This window comes from Takifugu flavidus, chromosome 9 (assembly GCF_003711565.1).
Source record: "Takifugu flavidus isolate HTHZ2018 chromosome 9, ASM371156v2, whole genome shotgun sequence".
Classification (NCBI taxonomy): Eukaryota; Metazoa; Chordata; class Actinopteri; order Tetraodontiformes; family Tetraodontidae; genus Takifugu; species Takifugu flavidus.
Genome location: NC_079528.1, coordinates 3,494,122 through 3,512,186, shown reverse-complemented (window position 1 = coordinate 3,512,186; position 18,065 = coordinate 3,494,122). Strand labels below are relative to the sequence as shown.

Below are 18,065 nucleotides of genomic sequence, written 5' to 3'. Positions count from 1 at the left end.
TGACTCCCATGAAAAGGTCAGAACCATATTTCATGTACAGAAAGGCACCCCAGGAGCTCACGATTGAGCCTGGAGCTGTTTTCCAGACTTGTCAACCCACTACATTTGCTATTTTCACAGCGGGAATTAAGTGGAAACAAGGACAGATCCAAATATACTGTGTGTATTACCTGTTTAATCATCTGTCCGTTGCTGCTGAAGACTGCCAGTGGTGTGCCGGTGTTGTCAGAAGCGATGTAATATTCCTCTCCACTGCTCACCTCCATGGCGAACAAGTGTCCCTGATCATGACAAGGAAATTTAGTACGTTTGTAATGTTCACAGTAATACATTTCATAATGAAATTCTGCAGTCTTTTGGGGTTTTACGAGACAGAAATATGTAATCTGTAGCCTTGGCACCATGCAAATGCACCTGAAAACTCCAGCGGGTTCAAAAAATTATTTATTAAGTCTTTCTCCAATTTGTCTCGATATAAAATGTTACACTCTGTGTTTCCTTTAAAAAAACTAGTCCAACCTGCAGGTCGTAGTAAAGTGATGAGATGTCCGAACTGGAGTGGTTGAAGATGTGCGTGACCCGGGTCGGATAGTTGAGGTCAGCATAGAAGAACTGCAGGTGTTGTCCCACGCTGTTCCTCGTGGACACCCTGCGTCCCAGTCCGTCATAGTGATACACCACGCTCCATCCTCCCGGGCCTCGATTGTAAGCCCGCAGCAGCTGACCTTTGGAGTTATAGTCGAAAACGTCGAAGCCACGCTGGCTGAGGAAGCCGTCCTCGTCCACGCGATACTGGACATCTCCCATGCGCGTGATGCGATCTCTGAGGTCGTGGCGGAGGGGCAGGATGCGGGCGCTGTTCCCGGGGTTTAGCAGATGGAGATTACCGTTCAGGTCGTAGTTGTAGCGCCAGGTGGCCCAGTCGTTCACCTGCAGTCAGACAAGTTAATTTAATGAGTGTTTCTTCGTTTAGAGCAGGGCCGTCCAAAGTCAGTCCCCAAAGGCCACAGTCCAGTTTTCTATCCTACTGGGGAGACAACGCTTTCACCTGGGATCCCACTATTGTTGGTGAAAGGGATTTCTGACTGTTTGGACAGAAAATCCGGCAGGATTTTGGTCCTTGTGGAGCAGGTTTGGACAACCCTGATTTAGAATTTAGAGCACTTGTTAAAATAAGACATCTAAAATCAACTCTCACCTTGACGCCGCTGAGCTGTCCATCGCCGTCGTAATCATAGCGATACTGAGTGGTGTTGGCATAGGGCCCGATTTTGAGTTCTCGTTTCACCACCCGCCCCATGCTGTCGTACTGCACCGTCATCCAGTACATGAGCGAGCGGAAGATTTCGTACTGGACCTCCTTGATGCGGCCGTGGGTGTCGAAATGCTTGCTCAGCGTCATAACGGCGGTGGTGATGATCTGATTAATGTCATAATAAATCACCCCAAATTTTCCAAAGTGCTCCACCTGCAGGGGGAGAGAGCGGACAAATAACGTTAACTCACAGAGTCACATTCACAAAGGCAGGACATAACATAATCTAATACCCGCACCTTTCCGGAAATTTCATCGTAGCGATAGAGATCAACGGGCAGTGGCGTCTCACTGATGACAGGTTTCATGCTGGCGATCCGGAAGCTGTTGTCGTGGTACGTGTAGTCAAATCTAGCATTAACCATGCCCTCCTCGCTGAAGCGGTAGATTTGCTTGTCAATGAGCGGACCCATTTTGCGGTAACGTATGGTGCAAGAGAAGCCCCCGCTCTGCAGGTTGACCATTTTTAGCACGCCGGCCGTCTCGTCGTAGCCAAAAGTGACGGCGGTGCTGTCGTACACGATCTCGGACAGCTTCGCCAGCTTGCCGTACTTGTAGAGAACGCGGCGGCCGGTTCCCAGAAAGTGGACGGCCTGGGGTCTGCCATCCTCGGTGTAATCGTGGATAATGGAGGCATTGCTCTCGGGTGGGTTGTAGGTGTTTCGGATGTAGCCGACAGACACGTGTGTGTACATGGTGTGGCGGGCGACGCTGGGCATGATCACAGCAGTGACCCGACCCGAACCATCGAACTCAAATATGTACTGTTTCTGGCTCTGCAGGAGCAGCACCATTGACTGAAACAAAGGGGAAAGGAAATAAAGATCAGGCGACAAATCTCTTTAAAACTCATTCATGAAACTTTACTTGTCAATTCATATAAACTTTCGAACCTACAGAAAACAAAGACACATGTCCTTACTTTGTCCAGGTAGCTGTAGCTCCACACCTTTCCGTCGACAAACGAACGAGACACGATGCGTCCCTGCGAGTCAAATTCGGTCCTCTCACTCATGCTCCCCCTCTGCAGTCCAACAAGCTGCCCCGTGGGTGAGTAGGACACGTTGACGACCGCCAGGCTGCTGCTGGGCAGCCACATGGCTGGCCGACCCTGGGCGTCGTACATGATGCGAAGGGTGAACTTTCTGTGATCGTCATAAATCTTCTCTGTGCGCGTGTTGCGGTCAAAGTCGATAGAGAGGAGATTACGCCCGTGAGCCTGAAGACAAAAAGGAAAATTGAGAGACAGATTTAAAGGAAGGTTTTAGAGCTCCTCCTTTCAGATGTGCCGTCTTTAATGCTGAAATCCTAACTCACTCTTAGCTTCCTGCCAAAGACGGTGACCTTGCCCTTAGTCTGCTCCTTGCGCAGACGCCATTCAATGGAGTTCAGGCCATTGTCAGTGGGCAGGGTGATGTTCCTGCGGCCGATCGTGGGGCTGACGGAGCCTGTCAGGATGTGGGGCTCAGTGTGAAAGCTGATGCCCATCCCGTTGGCGTACATCACTCTCAGGGTGCCATTGTTGCACAGCTGGTAGCTGTTCCTCACCTGGTCTGTTGTCAGAGAGACGGACGTATAATGATGAGGTACGGACAAACAGTGACAGTCTTTCTATCAGTGTCGCAGTGTGTCTTTGTGTGCGTTATATCTTATATATAGGAACATATTCTCTGACTGTGGCACATTAAGAAGAGAAGCATAGCTGGCATGAATCCTAATATCTTATGTTTTCCCCTGTTTCTATGCTCAATGGCTCAATATATGAGATGTAAGAATGAAACCCGATGCTGAAATGTCTGAAAACAGGCTTCTTGAATGCAATGATGTGACTGAAAGTGTGTTTTATTCATCAAGATCAGATGGTGTCTCCATTTGAATTCCCATCATAAATGACAGTAATCCATGAGGCCAATTTGTAATAAAGCTCCAGGCCGTTTTTAACAAAGCCTCAAACAGACAAGAGATGTTTTTTTGGGTTTTTTTCCCACTGACTTGGCAGCAACAGCCTTCAGATAAATGTTCTCAGCTCTCTCCGACTGAACAACCTTGTAATAAAACAGAAGTGAGGGCGAGGGAGAAGGCGGTGGAGAAATGAGAGCTTGAGGGCCAAGGAGAATTCACTGTGCAGGAGTTAATGAAGAGCGCAAGAGGGAATGTGAAAAGAGGGAGATGGTTAAGTGGGTATGTCAGCAGAGAGCCGTACGGAAACCCACACAGTGTGGCGGAAACCTTAAATGTCGTACAGTTCTGTGAACAACTCTTCGCCTTTCCTCTCGCCATGCAGGTGAATCACTGAATACATCTACACGCGAGTCTCTCTGAGGCCTTCAGATTTCCTTCAGATTTTTGTCACGCTACTCACATCGGTCAAGGGAGGGGAGACAATTACTCTTCTTCTTCTTTCTATCTTCTAAAAAGACCAAATAAGCCCAGGGATCATGGGAACGGGCTGAGAGCTGTATTTGTGTGGCGCTGTGTATTTCTGTCGGCGTGAAGAGAAAGCTTGAGGGATGAGGAGGATTCACTCTACATGAGTTAATGAATTTTGCTGTGATGATATTCAAAAGCTGGATGATCCCAGTTGGGATTACCAGCTATATATTGGTAATTTTACTCTGAAAGGGTTGGATATGAGTAGGGGGGAAATAATCTCCTCGAGCATGTACGTAACTGAGCGAATATTCCATGGCTTTCAATTAGCAGCTGCAGGAGGGAGCATATTCCCCTTCACAGAGGATTCAGAGTTTTTTGTTTAACTTTATATTCACTGGTCTTTCTTATAACAATGGAAAACAGACAGGCCTACTAAATTAATTGTTATCCAGTTAAAGTGATGTCACACATACACGTCCCTACTTGATGAGCTCGCCATTTTGATTGGTGCATTTTTAAAAATCAAGGGATCTGCTGGGTCTGCTTTTGAAGGCTTTACCTTGCACCACGGTGTACGAGGCCTCCACAGAGGACAGGTTGGTGATTACGGTAACGTCGTCGTCTCTGCTGGAGCTCTCGATGTCGATATTGATGGAGCGCTCAATTTCGCGGTGAAGGCTGGTCACCATGCCCGTAGGATATGTCACATTGGTCAGGCGACCCTCACTGTCATACCTGGGGAAAAGAGATTGTGATACCTGACTATGAAAAAAGAGGGCAATTCTCAGAGATGTAGGCTTTGTAATTTTAGAGGCTAACGCTAGGGGGCACAAGTGCTCCGTATGAGATTTGAGCAACAAGGCGGATTTATTTATTTTTTAAAATTTACAATATATCAAAATGGGGTACAAATATTCAAGAATGCACGATTCACATAAGCGCAAGCACTCACTGGTAAAAAGTGGTCCAACCAGTCTCATCAGCTTTGGTTGCCAGGAGACCAGTGTTGCTGCTGTAGCTCATCAAAGCCACCTCCTGGCCCAGAGCTACGACACTGCGCAAGCCACCACTGGGGTCCAGTCCCAGAGTCACCACTTGATTTTCCGGCAGAAGTAGAAGTCTGAGCAGGCCGGCTCCTCCTCCTTGGCCCTGACCATCCCTTCTCACCTTTACCGTGTTGTTGCAGTTATCTATCAGCATGGCTAGTTCTCCATCAGGGCCATAGGTGAAGTTGTAAATTGGCTCCCCAGTCACCAGGCTAATTGTCTGTATGTGAAGCCCCTCCCCACTAAATATGTACAGCTCCTGTTCCCTTGGTGAAGCCACCTCATATTGTGCGGTTCCACCATAACCCACGCTTGAGACGGCGGGGCCAGGACGGTTCGCTCGCACGGCTCTGATGCGTATGTTGTTTAGGTCCGCGATGAAGAGCGTCCCATCGGGAGACGCAGCCAAGGACGTGGGGGAGTTCAGTCCAGCGTCTGGGGCGTAGCCGTCATCGCCGTAGAAACAGTTGCAGTTGACATCGTTCTTGCAGTCGCAGTCGGATGGCGAACCAGCCAGGAGAGAGATTTCTCCGTTGGTGCTAACCTGTGAAAAAATAAAGAAAAAACAACCCATGAATACAGAAAAAAATCAGGATAATTAGTTAAAAGAAGTGACCTATTAAAAGAAACAAAAGATCCTCGTACCTGTCTAACCCGGTTGATCTTCTTCTCATCCGTCTCAGCGATGTAGAGGATGCCAGTGTGCGACAGGGCGATCGCTGTGGCGCTCTCCAGCGCTGCGTGTATAGCCAGCTTACTGAGACTGTAGTCGATACCCGGTACCTGGCAGTGCATGGGCCGGCCTGCGATGATGCTCACCTGAAGTCAAAAGCAGAGATTATTGCGGCATTTGTGAAACTGAATGAACCTTTGATCACCAGTGCAAGCATCCAGAAAGTTTAACATTCCTGGACCTAATTAAAAGTAATATTTTCACCAATGCAAGAACTTGGAAAAAGAGCATTGAACTCTTACTCCTATATTGGCTTGAGGGGGAATAATTGGGCCTAAATTCTGTCAAACTCCTGTAATGAGTTTCCACCCTAATGGTTTTGCTATGGTAATCTGGCCTTTTGATACAGACCTGGTGGTTTTCAGTGATGCGCAGGATCACATTGTTTTCCAGTACATAGAGGGAGTTATCCATGGGGTTTACTGCCAAGTCTGTTGGCCACTCAAGACGCACCTAGGAGACAGAAAAGTTATACATGTGACGGTGTCTACACTTAAGGGAGTGAAAGGACACTGAGGTTTATGCTAGCTTCTCAATTTTGAGAAGTGAGTGCCGTCCCGGTTCATTTATATAATTCAATCCAGCTCCGACCTCTTGGCTGGATCGTGTCCACACAATTGTCATAGCTCAGCACTCAGGCCGCTGTTAGATTATTACCTATCACGCTATCTGCACTTCCTCCTAACTGCGGTACCTGGCTCACGTCCATGCTGGAGTCGCAACTCAGCGGCCGTACGGCGGTCAGATCGTTGGCTCCAAGAAGTGTGGAGATGATGCCGTTCTGGTCCACCTTGCGGATCATGGTGGCGTCCACGAAGTACATCAGCCCGTTTTTATCTACAGCGATACCTGTGAGAGCACCCGAGGAACGTGAGAACTTCAGTCTGACTCAAATGAGCGTCGCATTTTAGACGGATTTAAATGGGAGAGCTGTCTGAATGCTCGGAGGAACGAGGGTAAAAGAAGTGATGGAACTGACGATAAGGGAGAAACAGTGGAGTCATGGCAATGATGGGATTAAACCCGGCAAGCAGGCCCTTTTAAAAGTACGATGCGTGTTGCACTTTCGGTGATCTGCTCGTCATTTTTCTCACTGCCACCATTTTCAGTCCTTTATTGACATTTAGTGGCAGCCGAACTCCTGTCAGACAGTCAAACTGGTGTGTTTGTTTGACACAGTCGTGCACCAAAATAACTCCACAATGACAGATCAGGGGAACAACACAGGGCAGACAGAAAGAGAGAGACACACACACACACACACACACACACACATCGAGTAGCACACTTCTGAAGGACCACATCTGCACATGTGTGTCACTGACAGGAAATGTGACAGTACGACATCCTTGACAGTTTGGTGTCACAATGTTCTAAGATCCGCTGATCAGCTAAAATAATTCCATTAATAAGATTACCATTAACCTGGTTTCTAACCTCTTTCTGTCTATGTGCTGCTTTAGTGGAATTATGGAATGAGTGCACCATAAAAACAGTTTGGTTTACAGCTTTTCTTTCCAGACATTTCCAGACGTTCTAAACAAAACTCGCTTGCGTATTGACAGCACTGACTGCTGCACAACTCTGTTATAATTATTCCTTTTGTTAAGAATTCGATTCATTTGATTATGCCTTCATCACCTTTGGGGCTCATCAGCGTTGCTTCTGTGGCTTTTCCACCATCACCGCAGCGTTCATCGAAGGGCAGACACTGCTCACCCGTCCCAGCCACCACCTCAGCATTGTCCGACAGCAGACGGCCTCCAGTTAATGAGCGCACCCGGTAAATACGGCGGGAGTTGGTGTCGGAGATGAACAAAGCCCCGGTAACCGGGTCCACCGCCAGGAAGTACTTATGTGTCGGGTTATTACTGCGAACGGGAATACAAAAATCGTATTCACTGATATGATCGCATCTTTTGAGATTGCAAATGTTGAATGTGAGGGGGAAAACACTTTGTTTCATCATCATATAGATCTTACCTGTGTCTAAAATCTTTGTTCCTTCAAAGGAAAAAATGGGATAAAAGCAAAACAAGTGTTAATTCACACAGGAGAGCAGCACAAAAGAAACTTTGGTGTGCCCAACAAAGTTGAACCGTGGGTAGAAGCACCCTGGAGAAACAACATCCAGGCCAGTTTATAGTCCTGCCTCTGGCTTGCCATCCCTTGTGACTCGCCTGAGGCTTTCTCTTTTATGGGATGTTGCAATCTTCACATTTCACGTGCAGAAATCACCCAGCATTTCCACCCTTTCTTCTTTTATCTTTTAGCTCACCAGATAGTAGCTTCCCCTAATAAAAGCATCTTTCTATTTCATTGTTTCTCTCTGCTCCGATTCTTTCAAAAGTCAGGCACAGCTGTGTGTTTTACCTTAGTTCCAGGATGGCAGTCGTGTTCATCGATGGATACACCCTCCGTACAAAGTTGAGGTCTCCGACATAGAGGCTGCCATCGATGCCCATTGCTAAAGCAACTGGCGCGAGCAGTTTGTTGCCGTCTGCCAAGCCGTTACAGCTGGGGCAGGAGATACTGCGCCGCCGACCATTTCCCATGATGCTGGTGATTACCGGGGGCTGTTCTGTCACAAAGATGTTCTCACCACTGCCTTTGTGAAGGATGCCTGTCCACAACAGATGAGAACCAGACGTGGATTTAAAGGGGATGGCAACACTATTTTAGCTTTAGATCTGTCCACCACAGGCTCAAGTCAGGGTGTCCACTGCTTCTCTTAAAGTAAAATCACATCTCACGCTAAAGTTACGATGGTTTAGTGTTAGAAACTGGTTTTACACTGGTCTACATAGTAGGAAACTTGATCAAAATATAAGACTTTTTCTATATAAGCTAGCTATCGCTCAAGAAAAGGATGCAAGATTCAGGACACGCAATCTACCACTGCAGTTCAGATCTTAAATCAGATTCAGTTTCACATACACTCCTGTCTCCAATGCCCTGTCCCCCATCCTTCCGTGCCGGTGGCTGTGACTGATGTTTCAGAAAAGTCTATTTGAACATACCACTGCGTGGGTTCAGTATATGATGCTTGTCCAGTGACCATCCGCCCAAGCTGGTGGGATCAAGTTCATAGCCTTGCAGAATGGCTGTCCTCTTCTCCCACAGGATGAGGCTGGCACAGGATTCATACTCGTAACCAACCGACACTATGCGTTCAAAGAGGTGGGATATAAAAAGTGAGACAGAGTTGCAAAAAACAACTACAAAATGCAGAAAAAGAGGCTTTGTGAAACTTCATCAGAGCATCACCTTAGGAACTTCATCCAAGTCATTAAATGTGTGATACACAGAGAAGTTAGTTAGCACCTTTGCCAAAAAAAATCTGCTCTTGCACCTCTCACATGCTGCTAAATTAATTAAAAACCTTGTTAATTGGGCAAGCTGTGTGTGGACCTTTAAACCTACAGGTGGCACAGGTTTACAAGTGTAAATTTTGCTGGTGGAAATGACACGCTTCCACAAGCATGCACGAGAACCGAAGGAGTCTCAGTTGATATTGTTAGAAGAAGGAAGTCAGGGAGGAAAATGAGTTAAAACCGAGGCAGATATAATAGGAATGCTTGTGCGCGAATGTGTGAACGACTGCTGTGGCTCTCCTGTCTGTTCAAAGGAAAGTGTTCTAACACATTGGCTCAGTCTTGAGTCATTGGGATTACTGCCGCCAGCACCTTTTCAACCCCAGAGCCAACAGTAATGCAATACACCTGCAACAGCATTGACAGTTATCAAAACATAACCTAATCACAAAGCATGTATATGCTGTAGATATGATTTTCCCAAACAGTATGTCCCCCATGAATTTAGTGGCGCTGTAGTCATGGACGACCGCTGCGTCGGTGGCCTGACAGCAGTGTTTGGCTGATGGCGCCTGTGAGTGACTGTGACAGCAGACTGTAATAGCTCTGGCCCTCCTGGACTCCTGTTTGCTGCTCCAGTAACCTACTGCTAACTCACCCTGATGGCTAATAACCCTTCACCGCAGCCACGGCTGGTTGCCTAAACCACAATGAAAAATAGACGTATGCACAAAAATGCGTTTAACTGTGCCTACGCTGTCAGGCTTAGTTCTTCTCCAGGCACCCTAATTATTACTCCATTCTTCTGTCACAGCCGGAGCAGGCTCACCAGGAAAGTTAAATTCTCCACGGCGGGGTATCTACTCGACTCATCTCGGCTCATTTCGACCTCTTGTTTTTGGAATCAAGCGGTTTCTTATTCCGCTGCAAGTACTGTAGTACCCCGTTAAAGCAGCTGTCACAGCGACCACGTTTGAAACCACAGCAATTTGCACACACAGTCTGAAGCCACACAATGTGAAAAACAAATGTTAAAGACAGTATTTTGATATTTGCCACAGGGCGACATTGTGTTTTAGTGGATGATTGAGAGAGATTACATTTTTGATGGACAAAAAGAGTAGAAAGAGCAGAGCAGATGATAGTTGAGCAGCTGCCACACTAAAGAAAAATGACACATGCGCTCTCGTCTCCTCGTCACTCCCACTCACCGACAGCCTCGGAAAGCCCGTACACCCTCTGTCCATACGCGTCGGTTTTATCCCAGATGTAAGTGTAGGCCAAATTGGGTGAGGCGTGGAACCATTTCTGGAAGAGGTGGCCCTCCACTGCTACCATCAGGTGAACCTTTAGCAGGCCCATGGATAACACAGCTGGAGTCATGGTCACCTTAAGCAGGGAACGGTATCCCTGTGTCCTGGAGCTTAGGTAGCACAGCTTCAGGCTTGTGCCCGGCACCTCGATCTGCTCGTGCAGCACCTGGAAGACAAAAGAGAGAAGATGACAGGAGAACAGGATTAGGGAGGATTACAGTGAGAAGAAGTAATGGGGGTCACGCTTCCACTGACGGCTGAAGGACAAAAGAGGGGGAAAAAATGGGGGAAACAAAAGAATAGAGGAAGAGGGACTAAAGGGGGGGGGGCTATGGAAGCAAAATGGAACAGTGTGGGGCAGAGTGCATGAACCAGAAGGAAGATTAGCCCGCAGCCAGAGGTCAGTGGTACTGCACCTGTGTCTCCGGTATGATGGGTTTCTCCCCTGGCTTGGAGCTGAAGAAGGAGGAGAGAGGGGATGCAATCACAAGAGGGTCAGGCCTGACGAAGCCGCTCAGGTCACAGCCCGGGATTGTGTTCTCTTCTGTCTTAAGCACCAGAGTGTCCATAGCATAAAACTGGCTCCACGGCAACCACACGGTGCGCTCCTGGCTCAGGAAAGGGGCGCGCTCGAACCGCAGTGTCAGTGACGCACCGCCGTTAGCTATCAGGTCAAACCTGGAGACGTTTGCGAGAAGAGGATGGGAATGAAGTACAAATGGGGAGTGAGGTGGTGGCTGTTTACACTTTCAGCCTTTCTTCTAATATAATATTCACCCCAATGCTTTTGGAATGATTCACAAGAGAAAAGCCCCTGGAATAAATTTTTTTGCTTTAATTATTTGAGTAGTGGAGAACAAACTGTACAAAGATACATTTCATGAATAACATCTGGACAAACAACACCTGGAATTTGAAGAGTTATTGTTAGAACAACATTGTGAATCAGGGGAGGTTCTGTTTGAACATTTCAGCTTCAGATATTCATGGTTAAGGATCAGATAAAAGTTCCGAGAGCCTGGCTGGCAGCACCTCAAAAAGCTGAAAGAAAATGGCATTTAGTGGAGAAGAACTAAATGAGGTTAAATACCGACAACAGAACATTTTTATTCAAGCCACAGTTTGGTGAAACCAGAACTGCCCCTAGAAAACAAGATCATTTAAATGTTACAAGGTGTTCGGATGTTTCCAGGGCAATTTGCGCTGTTAAAGAAAAGGGTACAGAACCTGACATAAGGAAACAAAGGAACTGTGTGTTTTAATGAGTGGAGGTCAGTCAAACTCTGAAACAGCGTTGTTAGCCACACTTAAATTCCATATAATTTGTAAGGAGGGAGGGGTTGGAAGGAAAAGTCAAATTAAAGCGGTCTGAAACTCCCCCAGAAGCTGGAAGTCCTGCTGAAGTAATAGGAAGATGTGTCAGAAGAGTTAATCAAATGTGGATGGAAGTGGTTATTAAAGCAAAGGATTAAATCCACATTTCAGGGTGGTTTTGGCTCCAAGTTCTTCAAATTGTCCTTAGTTACTTTCACATGTCTGTTTCACATGACCGCAGAAAAGTTTAGGCAAAAAAGGCTCAATTAAAATGTTACAATATAAAATAATAAATAAACACATTCTTTCATGTAGTTTCAGAAAAAAACAACTTTATTATTGAACCCCCTGAATCTAATCTAATCTAATCTAATCTAATCTAATCTAATCTAATCTAATCTAATCTAATCTAATCAACCTTGTATGGTGAGGTAGTTGCAGAGTAACTGTTGTACATACATTCCATCCTGCCGCGTCAGCGTGTATCCATAGTGAGGATAGTTGACAAAAGACACGTTCACCCCCACCAGAGGGGTTCCATCTGTAGTCAACACCTGACCCCGGATTAGAGATGCCAAACTGTGGGAAGACAGAGGAGACTGAGTGAGGAAGCGGTCGGCTTTCAATGCCACCTTACAAACCATCAATCATATGGTTTGATGAATCACTCGGTCTTTCACTCCTCCCGTCTGCCCTGTTCCTTCATTAGTCTGCTCCTCAAACACTCATTAATTAGCTATCCACGCCAGATCATGCCAATCATGTAAACAAAGGGTGACAATTTAGACGTGTGTGTGTGTGTGTGTGTCACTGTGCCCTCTCAAATGGATACTCATGGGATATTGTTCAAACATCATCATGGGGGTATCATTGTTCTGATATCGTCGTTCTGATGAGTTATTTCCTTTGAAATAGCTGATGTCAGCCCGTGCTACTGACAGACACACACACACACACACACACACACACACACACACACACACACACACAGGGACCCTTGGCCCCTCCTGCGTTCATCATGGCATTTGTTTAACACTGTGATATTTGTGTGACTAAGATTATTTTCCATAGCCAATGTTTATTCGCACAAATGTCAAACTGAATATCACCGTGGTAATCAGGGACAGCGTGCAAGCTAGTGGGGAGCAACAGTTAGGGCACAAGGACCATTTTGCTTGGGAAAACACATTTAATGGTATAATGGCCTGGCATTGGTTGCAGGTCACATGGTTATACATGCATGAACATTACCATAAATGAGTTTGAGTAAAGACCTTTTATTGTGGAGCGGTGTCAACCATCTGCTTTTTTTTAAACAACAGTCTAAAATGTGTGATCTCTAGTGTGCCGTTATATGTGGCGTAAGTGACCTGTAATTGACATACCTGGAGTTGAAGGGGCTCTCTCCAGGTAGGATGTGGGTGCTTTCACGGCCCACGAGCATTTTGACACGGTCGTAAAAGGAGCGGACACGGTGCTGGGACAGAGAGCTCTGCTGAATGACCTGAAGTGGGTCCCGGGAGCCCCGACACAGCGGGCTGTTCTGGCACGGACTCTGGATGCAGCAGTCTGGATCCATGCAGTCAGTTAGTCCATCTAAGGGACAGGACCAGAGCAGAATGAACAAATGTTAGCAGGCATTCCTGACAATTTATTCATTGTAATAATTACATTTCCATGTTTACCTCCTTCGTTGTCCTTGTTGTCAGCACAAGACGTCTCCATGGCCACGCTGCAGCCGGGGCCCCTCCAGCCGGTCTGACACTCACAGTGCCAACTCTGCTGGCCCATGGTGCACTGGCCGTTCCCGTTACAAAAGTTAGGACAACCGTCTGCGAGGGGGAAGACAGGTGGACAAGAGGGGGGAGAGAGGTGAGAAATCGCTCAGGGAGAAAAAGTGTGATGTTTGTGAAACACAGACTGTCGCTCACACATACACACGTTGATACGGCCATAATACACCAGGTATTCTGACTCCAAATACTCAACACATGGTAGCACACTGTGGGTATTGACTGCTTAATAATCTATTGAAATCAGCGCATCAATTATCATGGACACCTTCTGAACAGCGCAGTGCAGTATGGCCGAAATGTTTAATGGAGCCCCAACCAATCATCATTCTCTCTCTTACTTATTACTTATAATTCAGTGTAGGTAATGGGATTCTGATTGCCTGAGAGTATTGCTTTCTCATGAGGGAATGAGATTATGTTCAATGGTGTGTGCATGTGTGTGTGTGTGTGTGTGTGTGTGTGTGTGGTGTGTGTGTGTGTGTGTGTGTGTGCGTGCGTGTGAGTGAATAGTTCACTTTAACTCAGAATCTGGGGCCCTGGAGACAACAAAGTTCTCTAACTAGTAAAGCGAGGCCACTCAAAAAAGACTGAATTAAAGGCCAAAAAAATTGGAGGCATTTAAGAGGCACCGGAAAAGGAAATTTGCAGTTATTGAGGCCGAAACGAGATCTTAACAGTTAAAAACTGCTACCACTTAAAAATAAAGACTGACGTCTGACAGGAAGGTCAATGTAATTTTAGTTGTCCTTTCAATGTTAGGTTGGATTTAGCGCTCGTTTGTCTTCCCTACGTTCTCAGAAAAAACTATAAAAAGGAACCTATCATTTAATTTTCAGTTTCTCAGGACGGTTTAACTCGCCTGCACTGAAATGATGTGATGTAGGGGTTTGCTTTGTAAAACAAGTAGTGAATTCCTACCTTGTTCTTATTGACATATGTAAAGTGCTGAAGCTCCAGCCAAGGTGCTCCTCACCAGCTAACCCCTTCTCCACACTCTTCCCCTTTTTAGGGTTCTGCCCCAAGTAGAGTTCACTGATTCATTATTGTGCCTTTTGGTTGGGTCTCCTGGGGCAACCGTTTGCTTGGCTGTTCATCTAGAGGTCCAATTTGCCCTGAGAGACCCTGTCATGGGAAACTGCCCCGAGATTCACGACTGGAGTGACTCAGAAACACCCCTCCACAGTTTGTGCCTTGCCAAATGTAGTTTCTTGATTCCTCAAACATGCTCCAAGAAGTTGAAATTGGCAGATACAGCAATTTAAAGATTATTTTTTGTAGATCCAAACAAAATCCAAGTATTTCCATTGACATCCCGACTATCATTTGATCAATTACACTCATGCTCTGACCACGTTCTTTATGAATGACTTCAAAAGCCTTTAAATTCCTGGCCTGTCATACTCCCCCCCACTTCGCTCTGAAGACCTAGCTCAAATCAAGATTGGTCTGCCACACTATAATCTATCAGGGGCCGAGACAAAAGAGGGCACAATGACACACAATGACAATGTTTCTTTCAACCGCACAAAGAGCCCCAAACAAACTTGTCACAATGATTTCCTCTGTAATAAATGAGGGAGGATGCAACACTTTTAAGTCTCCCCACGGGAGATGGAGGCAAAGACAGGGCTGACTGATAAAACAACACACGGAAAGGCACTTCTCCCAGCCCCCCATCGCACCAACTTGAAGCGATGCACCCTGGAAATATGACCTGCCATTAGCTTGTCGTGTGAGGAGTGAGGAAGGACAGAATAACCCACTAAGACATTATTAATATGAAATGCTTTTCATAGAGCTCTGCTCGCTAGATTAATGAACATATTTTCACTCAAGTTGCGCTGTAAGATTTTGCCCTCTAACAAATCGCCACATCAATAAAGCTATGCATTATGAATACAAATAGTGCAATCTAATCGGTGGCAGCAGCTAAATTAACAGGCGTATCACCCCAATTGGCATTCTATCATATGTCTTGAGCACCAGGCGACGAAAGTAAGTCAACAAAAGACTTTGAAAGAGACAGCGTACCGTCTCATATGAAGTGGAGGTTTGGGAGGGAGGGCCACAGAAGGCCACTTTTAAGCACAACCAGAGGAGCCAAATACACAGATTTTTTAATAATAATTATTACTTTTTTCAGTTGGAATAGATTGTTCCAAAGAACTGAATTTAGGGAATAAAGGCAGTTAGCAGTGATTGGCTGTTAAATGCAGTTGCCAAATACTTATGAAGCAACCGGACAGGACAATCCATACGGGGCATTGATCTTCTCGCTTGGGTAGGCCGGCATAAGGCTCCCCTCTCTTTAATGCCAGGGCCTAGTCAATACGCCATCATACTAACTAAAATAAAGTGGGATTTCAGAAACTATTAAGCCGACCCTCCTCACTAATATGGCTGGGCCCTGATGAAAACCCTTAAAAAGGAGAAGAAATTGCCTTGGGTTGTGGGTCAGCGCGTGCTTGTACACACACACACACACACACACACACACACACACACACACACACACACACACGCACACTCACACTATGTGGCTAGACAAGAATAGTGTTTAAAACTCAGAGGAGTATGTGGAAAAGAAGCGAGTGACAGAAAGAATGAGAATAGATCAGTTGAGACTTTACCCTAAAAAAGTTCAGCTTTCTCTTCATTTTCCGGTTTTCAACTCTTTCTACTCTAAAGGTCGAGCAGCAAAGGTCACAGGCATCAATCTATGATCGCTGATTATAGATCTGATACATATATCCGCTCTCTCTGATACCTACTTCTATTCTTCCTGAGCTAAAAACCTACATTGCTCCTTTATCCCACATGTTTTTTGCCCTCTCTCTGTTTCCCTTTGGCACCATCCTCTTCTTTACTTTGCCTCTCTGTCTTACTCCCTCCTTAACCCTGCGATTTACCTTTTCCTCTGGGCTGCCTCTTTATAAAACAATGAGAGCTATTCCATTAAGTATAGAGGGTGAGAGGACACTCAACGATGCTCCAGGGACTTGCACTGTCAGGCAATCAGTGCCGCTTCGACAGAGGTTCAGGTGCAGGAATATCTATTATGTACTCTTACTGTGCATGTGAGACAACTCAGTCAAGACAGCCCGTTTTCTGCTGGTCTCTATGTCTTAACCTTGATCACTAATGATTCTTTTTATCATTTAGATGTCTGCATAAGATAACTTATTTAACAATCTAGGCAGGGGGCAGAAGCTTTCACGCACAGCACCACAGAAAATGAATCCAAAGTCCATCGTACCATGGCGACGGCTATAGCCACAAATACCCTAAGTAAACACGCGCCCGACGCTGCTGTATTTCTTGACACCACATTAAGGCCTCGCACCAGTGGCCTATGAAATTCAGCAATTACCTCAAAAGTTCTTTGTGGCTTTCATCAATTTCTCTTTGCGGGTTTATGCAATGTATGACTGGAATTCATAAGCAAAGATATGTGTTTGTGTTGCTACACAGGGGAAAATGGAGAAAACACTCACGCGCATGCACATCCACACTTTTACAGCACAGCCCCTCAACACTGCTGATACCAAACTAGGCTCTACGGTACCCCACCACACAGCTACGCTCAATGACAGCTAGCCCCTGCCGTAGCACACTGCTGTAAATGAGAGTGGGCTACACGTAGGGACTTATCATTGAGGCACCCTAATCTACAGACAGAGCGCACCACAGAGTCTACAGAGCTAAGCCAGGCCAAAACCCACAGATGCAACAGCTAGCTTCTACCACCACAGGCTAGGAAACAAAACACCAGAGTCAGATACGGTACCTGCTTTGTCAACCATGCTCCCATGGTCTGCAGTGGGAGAAAACGTGCAAAAGGTAAGAGATGGGGAGAGTACTTTTATTTAAATGCAAGCAACATCATGCAAAACTGAAATGAACAACAGGCAAGCTGAGATAAGCTAATACTAAGAGTGTCGGGTACTCGTGAAGTGTGCTTCGAGCCAAGCTGGCGCTTGACGCTTCTTTCATCAAAGGCTGACGCTGCAGCCAAGGCTGCCCTACTTTCTGATTGGAAAATTAGGATCACAAACCCCTTATTTCTCCATGAATTTCTCTTCCTGTACATACATTGTACCACGTGTGTGCTTCACATTATTATCATCTCAGGGTTTAGTGATTTGGGGAACAAGAAAAAAAGAGAACACTGTGGGCGAATCAAAGGTATCTGGCACTCATCCAATCAAAGTGACAGTGATGTTGATATGAGGCAGTGATGGATCCACAGGAAACACACACACACACACACACACACACACACACACACACACACAGACACACAGACACACACACACACACACACACACACACACACACACACACAGAATGTCCACCTTGCTTGGAGCCTGACCTACTCATCAGCAGCCGGTAACCATGGACACCGCCTTGTTCAAACAAGGGTGGACATTTTGAATGCAGAGGCTACAAATCAAACCACCGGCCGTCCAATCACTGGATGAATGTTTTACTACCTGTTCAACAGTGTCCCAGTGGGTGGGCAGCGAGCTATGGCAGGAGGTAACTGGAATATTGGGAGCCTGTCTGATTGTGCTGCAGTTGTTCCTGGTCTACAGAGTGTCGCTGTCTTAACACCTAAAGATCTAGCCATGAGATCAGGTTCAATAGCTAAAGGCTTTAGTTCCTCCATGTGCTCTCGGTACCACAGTGACAGAGGTTAACTTGATCCTTATGCTCACACACTCCCTTTCAATCCTTCCGTCTCTCCAGCACTCCCTTGCAAATCCCTTATGATCTGCTTTTCTCAGCCGTTTCTCATTTCTAAATTCCCTGAGTGAAGTGCAAAGTAGCTGTCACAGTCAGGTCTGACTGGGTGCCTCTG

General features: G+C 46.2%; 1 protein-coding gene across 16 annotated transcripts in view; it reads right to left on the bottom strand.

Annotated features, from left to right (window-relative positions):
* Positions 1 to 18,065, bottom strand: part of tenm2a (teneurin transmembrane protein 2a) — a 176,394-nt gene that overhangs the window by 3,382 nt on the left and 154,947 nt on the right. For 12 of the 16 annotated variants that reach the window (XM_057042742.1, XM_057042744.1, XM_057042753.1 and 9 more), the window contains 21 exons: positions 16,992 to 17,018; positions 13,094 to 13,240; positions 12,794 to 13,004; positions 11,868 to 11,987; positions 10,511 to 10,772; positions 9,993 to 10,260; positions 8,488 to 8,631; positions 7,841 to 8,090; positions 7,451 to 7,471; positions 7,109 to 7,338; positions 6,162 to 6,316; positions 5,819 to 5,920; positions 5,380 to 5,553; positions 4,641 to 5,278; positions 4,248 to 4,423; positions 2,633 to 2,868; positions 2,238 to 2,534; positions 1,555 to 2,112; positions 1,199 to 1,468; positions 520 to 930; positions 171 to 281 (listed from right to left, as the gene is read on the bottom strand). In XM_057042742.1, coding sequence (XP_056898722.1) covers positions 171 to 281; positions 520 to 930; positions 1,199 to 1,468; positions 1,555 to 2,112; positions 2,238 to 2,534; positions 2,633 to 2,868; positions 4,248 to 4,423; positions 4,641 to 5,278; positions 5,380 to 5,553; positions 5,819 to 5,920; positions 6,162 to 6,316; positions 7,109 to 7,338; positions 7,451 to 7,471; positions 7,841 to 8,090; positions 8,488 to 8,631; positions 9,993 to 10,260; positions 10,511 to 10,772; positions 11,868 to 11,987; positions 12,794 to 13,004; positions 13,094 to 13,240; positions 16,992 to 17,018 — 4,808 coding nt within the window. The remainder of the gene's footprint in view (positions 1 to 170; positions 282 to 519; positions 931 to 1,198; positions 1,469 to 1,554; positions 2,113 to 2,237; positions 2,535 to 2,632; positions 2,869 to 4,247; positions 4,424 to 4,640; positions 5,279 to 5,379; positions 5,554 to 5,818; positions 5,921 to 6,161; positions 6,317 to 7,108; positions 7,339 to 7,450; positions 7,472 to 7,840; positions 8,091 to 8,487; positions 8,632 to 9,992; positions 10,261 to 10,510; positions 10,773 to 11,867; positions 11,988 to 12,793; positions 13,005 to 13,093; positions 13,241 to 16,991; positions 17,019 to 18,065) is intronic. The other 4 variants (XM_057042745.1, XM_057042746.1, XM_057042752.1 and 1 more) reach the window with 1 other exon arrangement.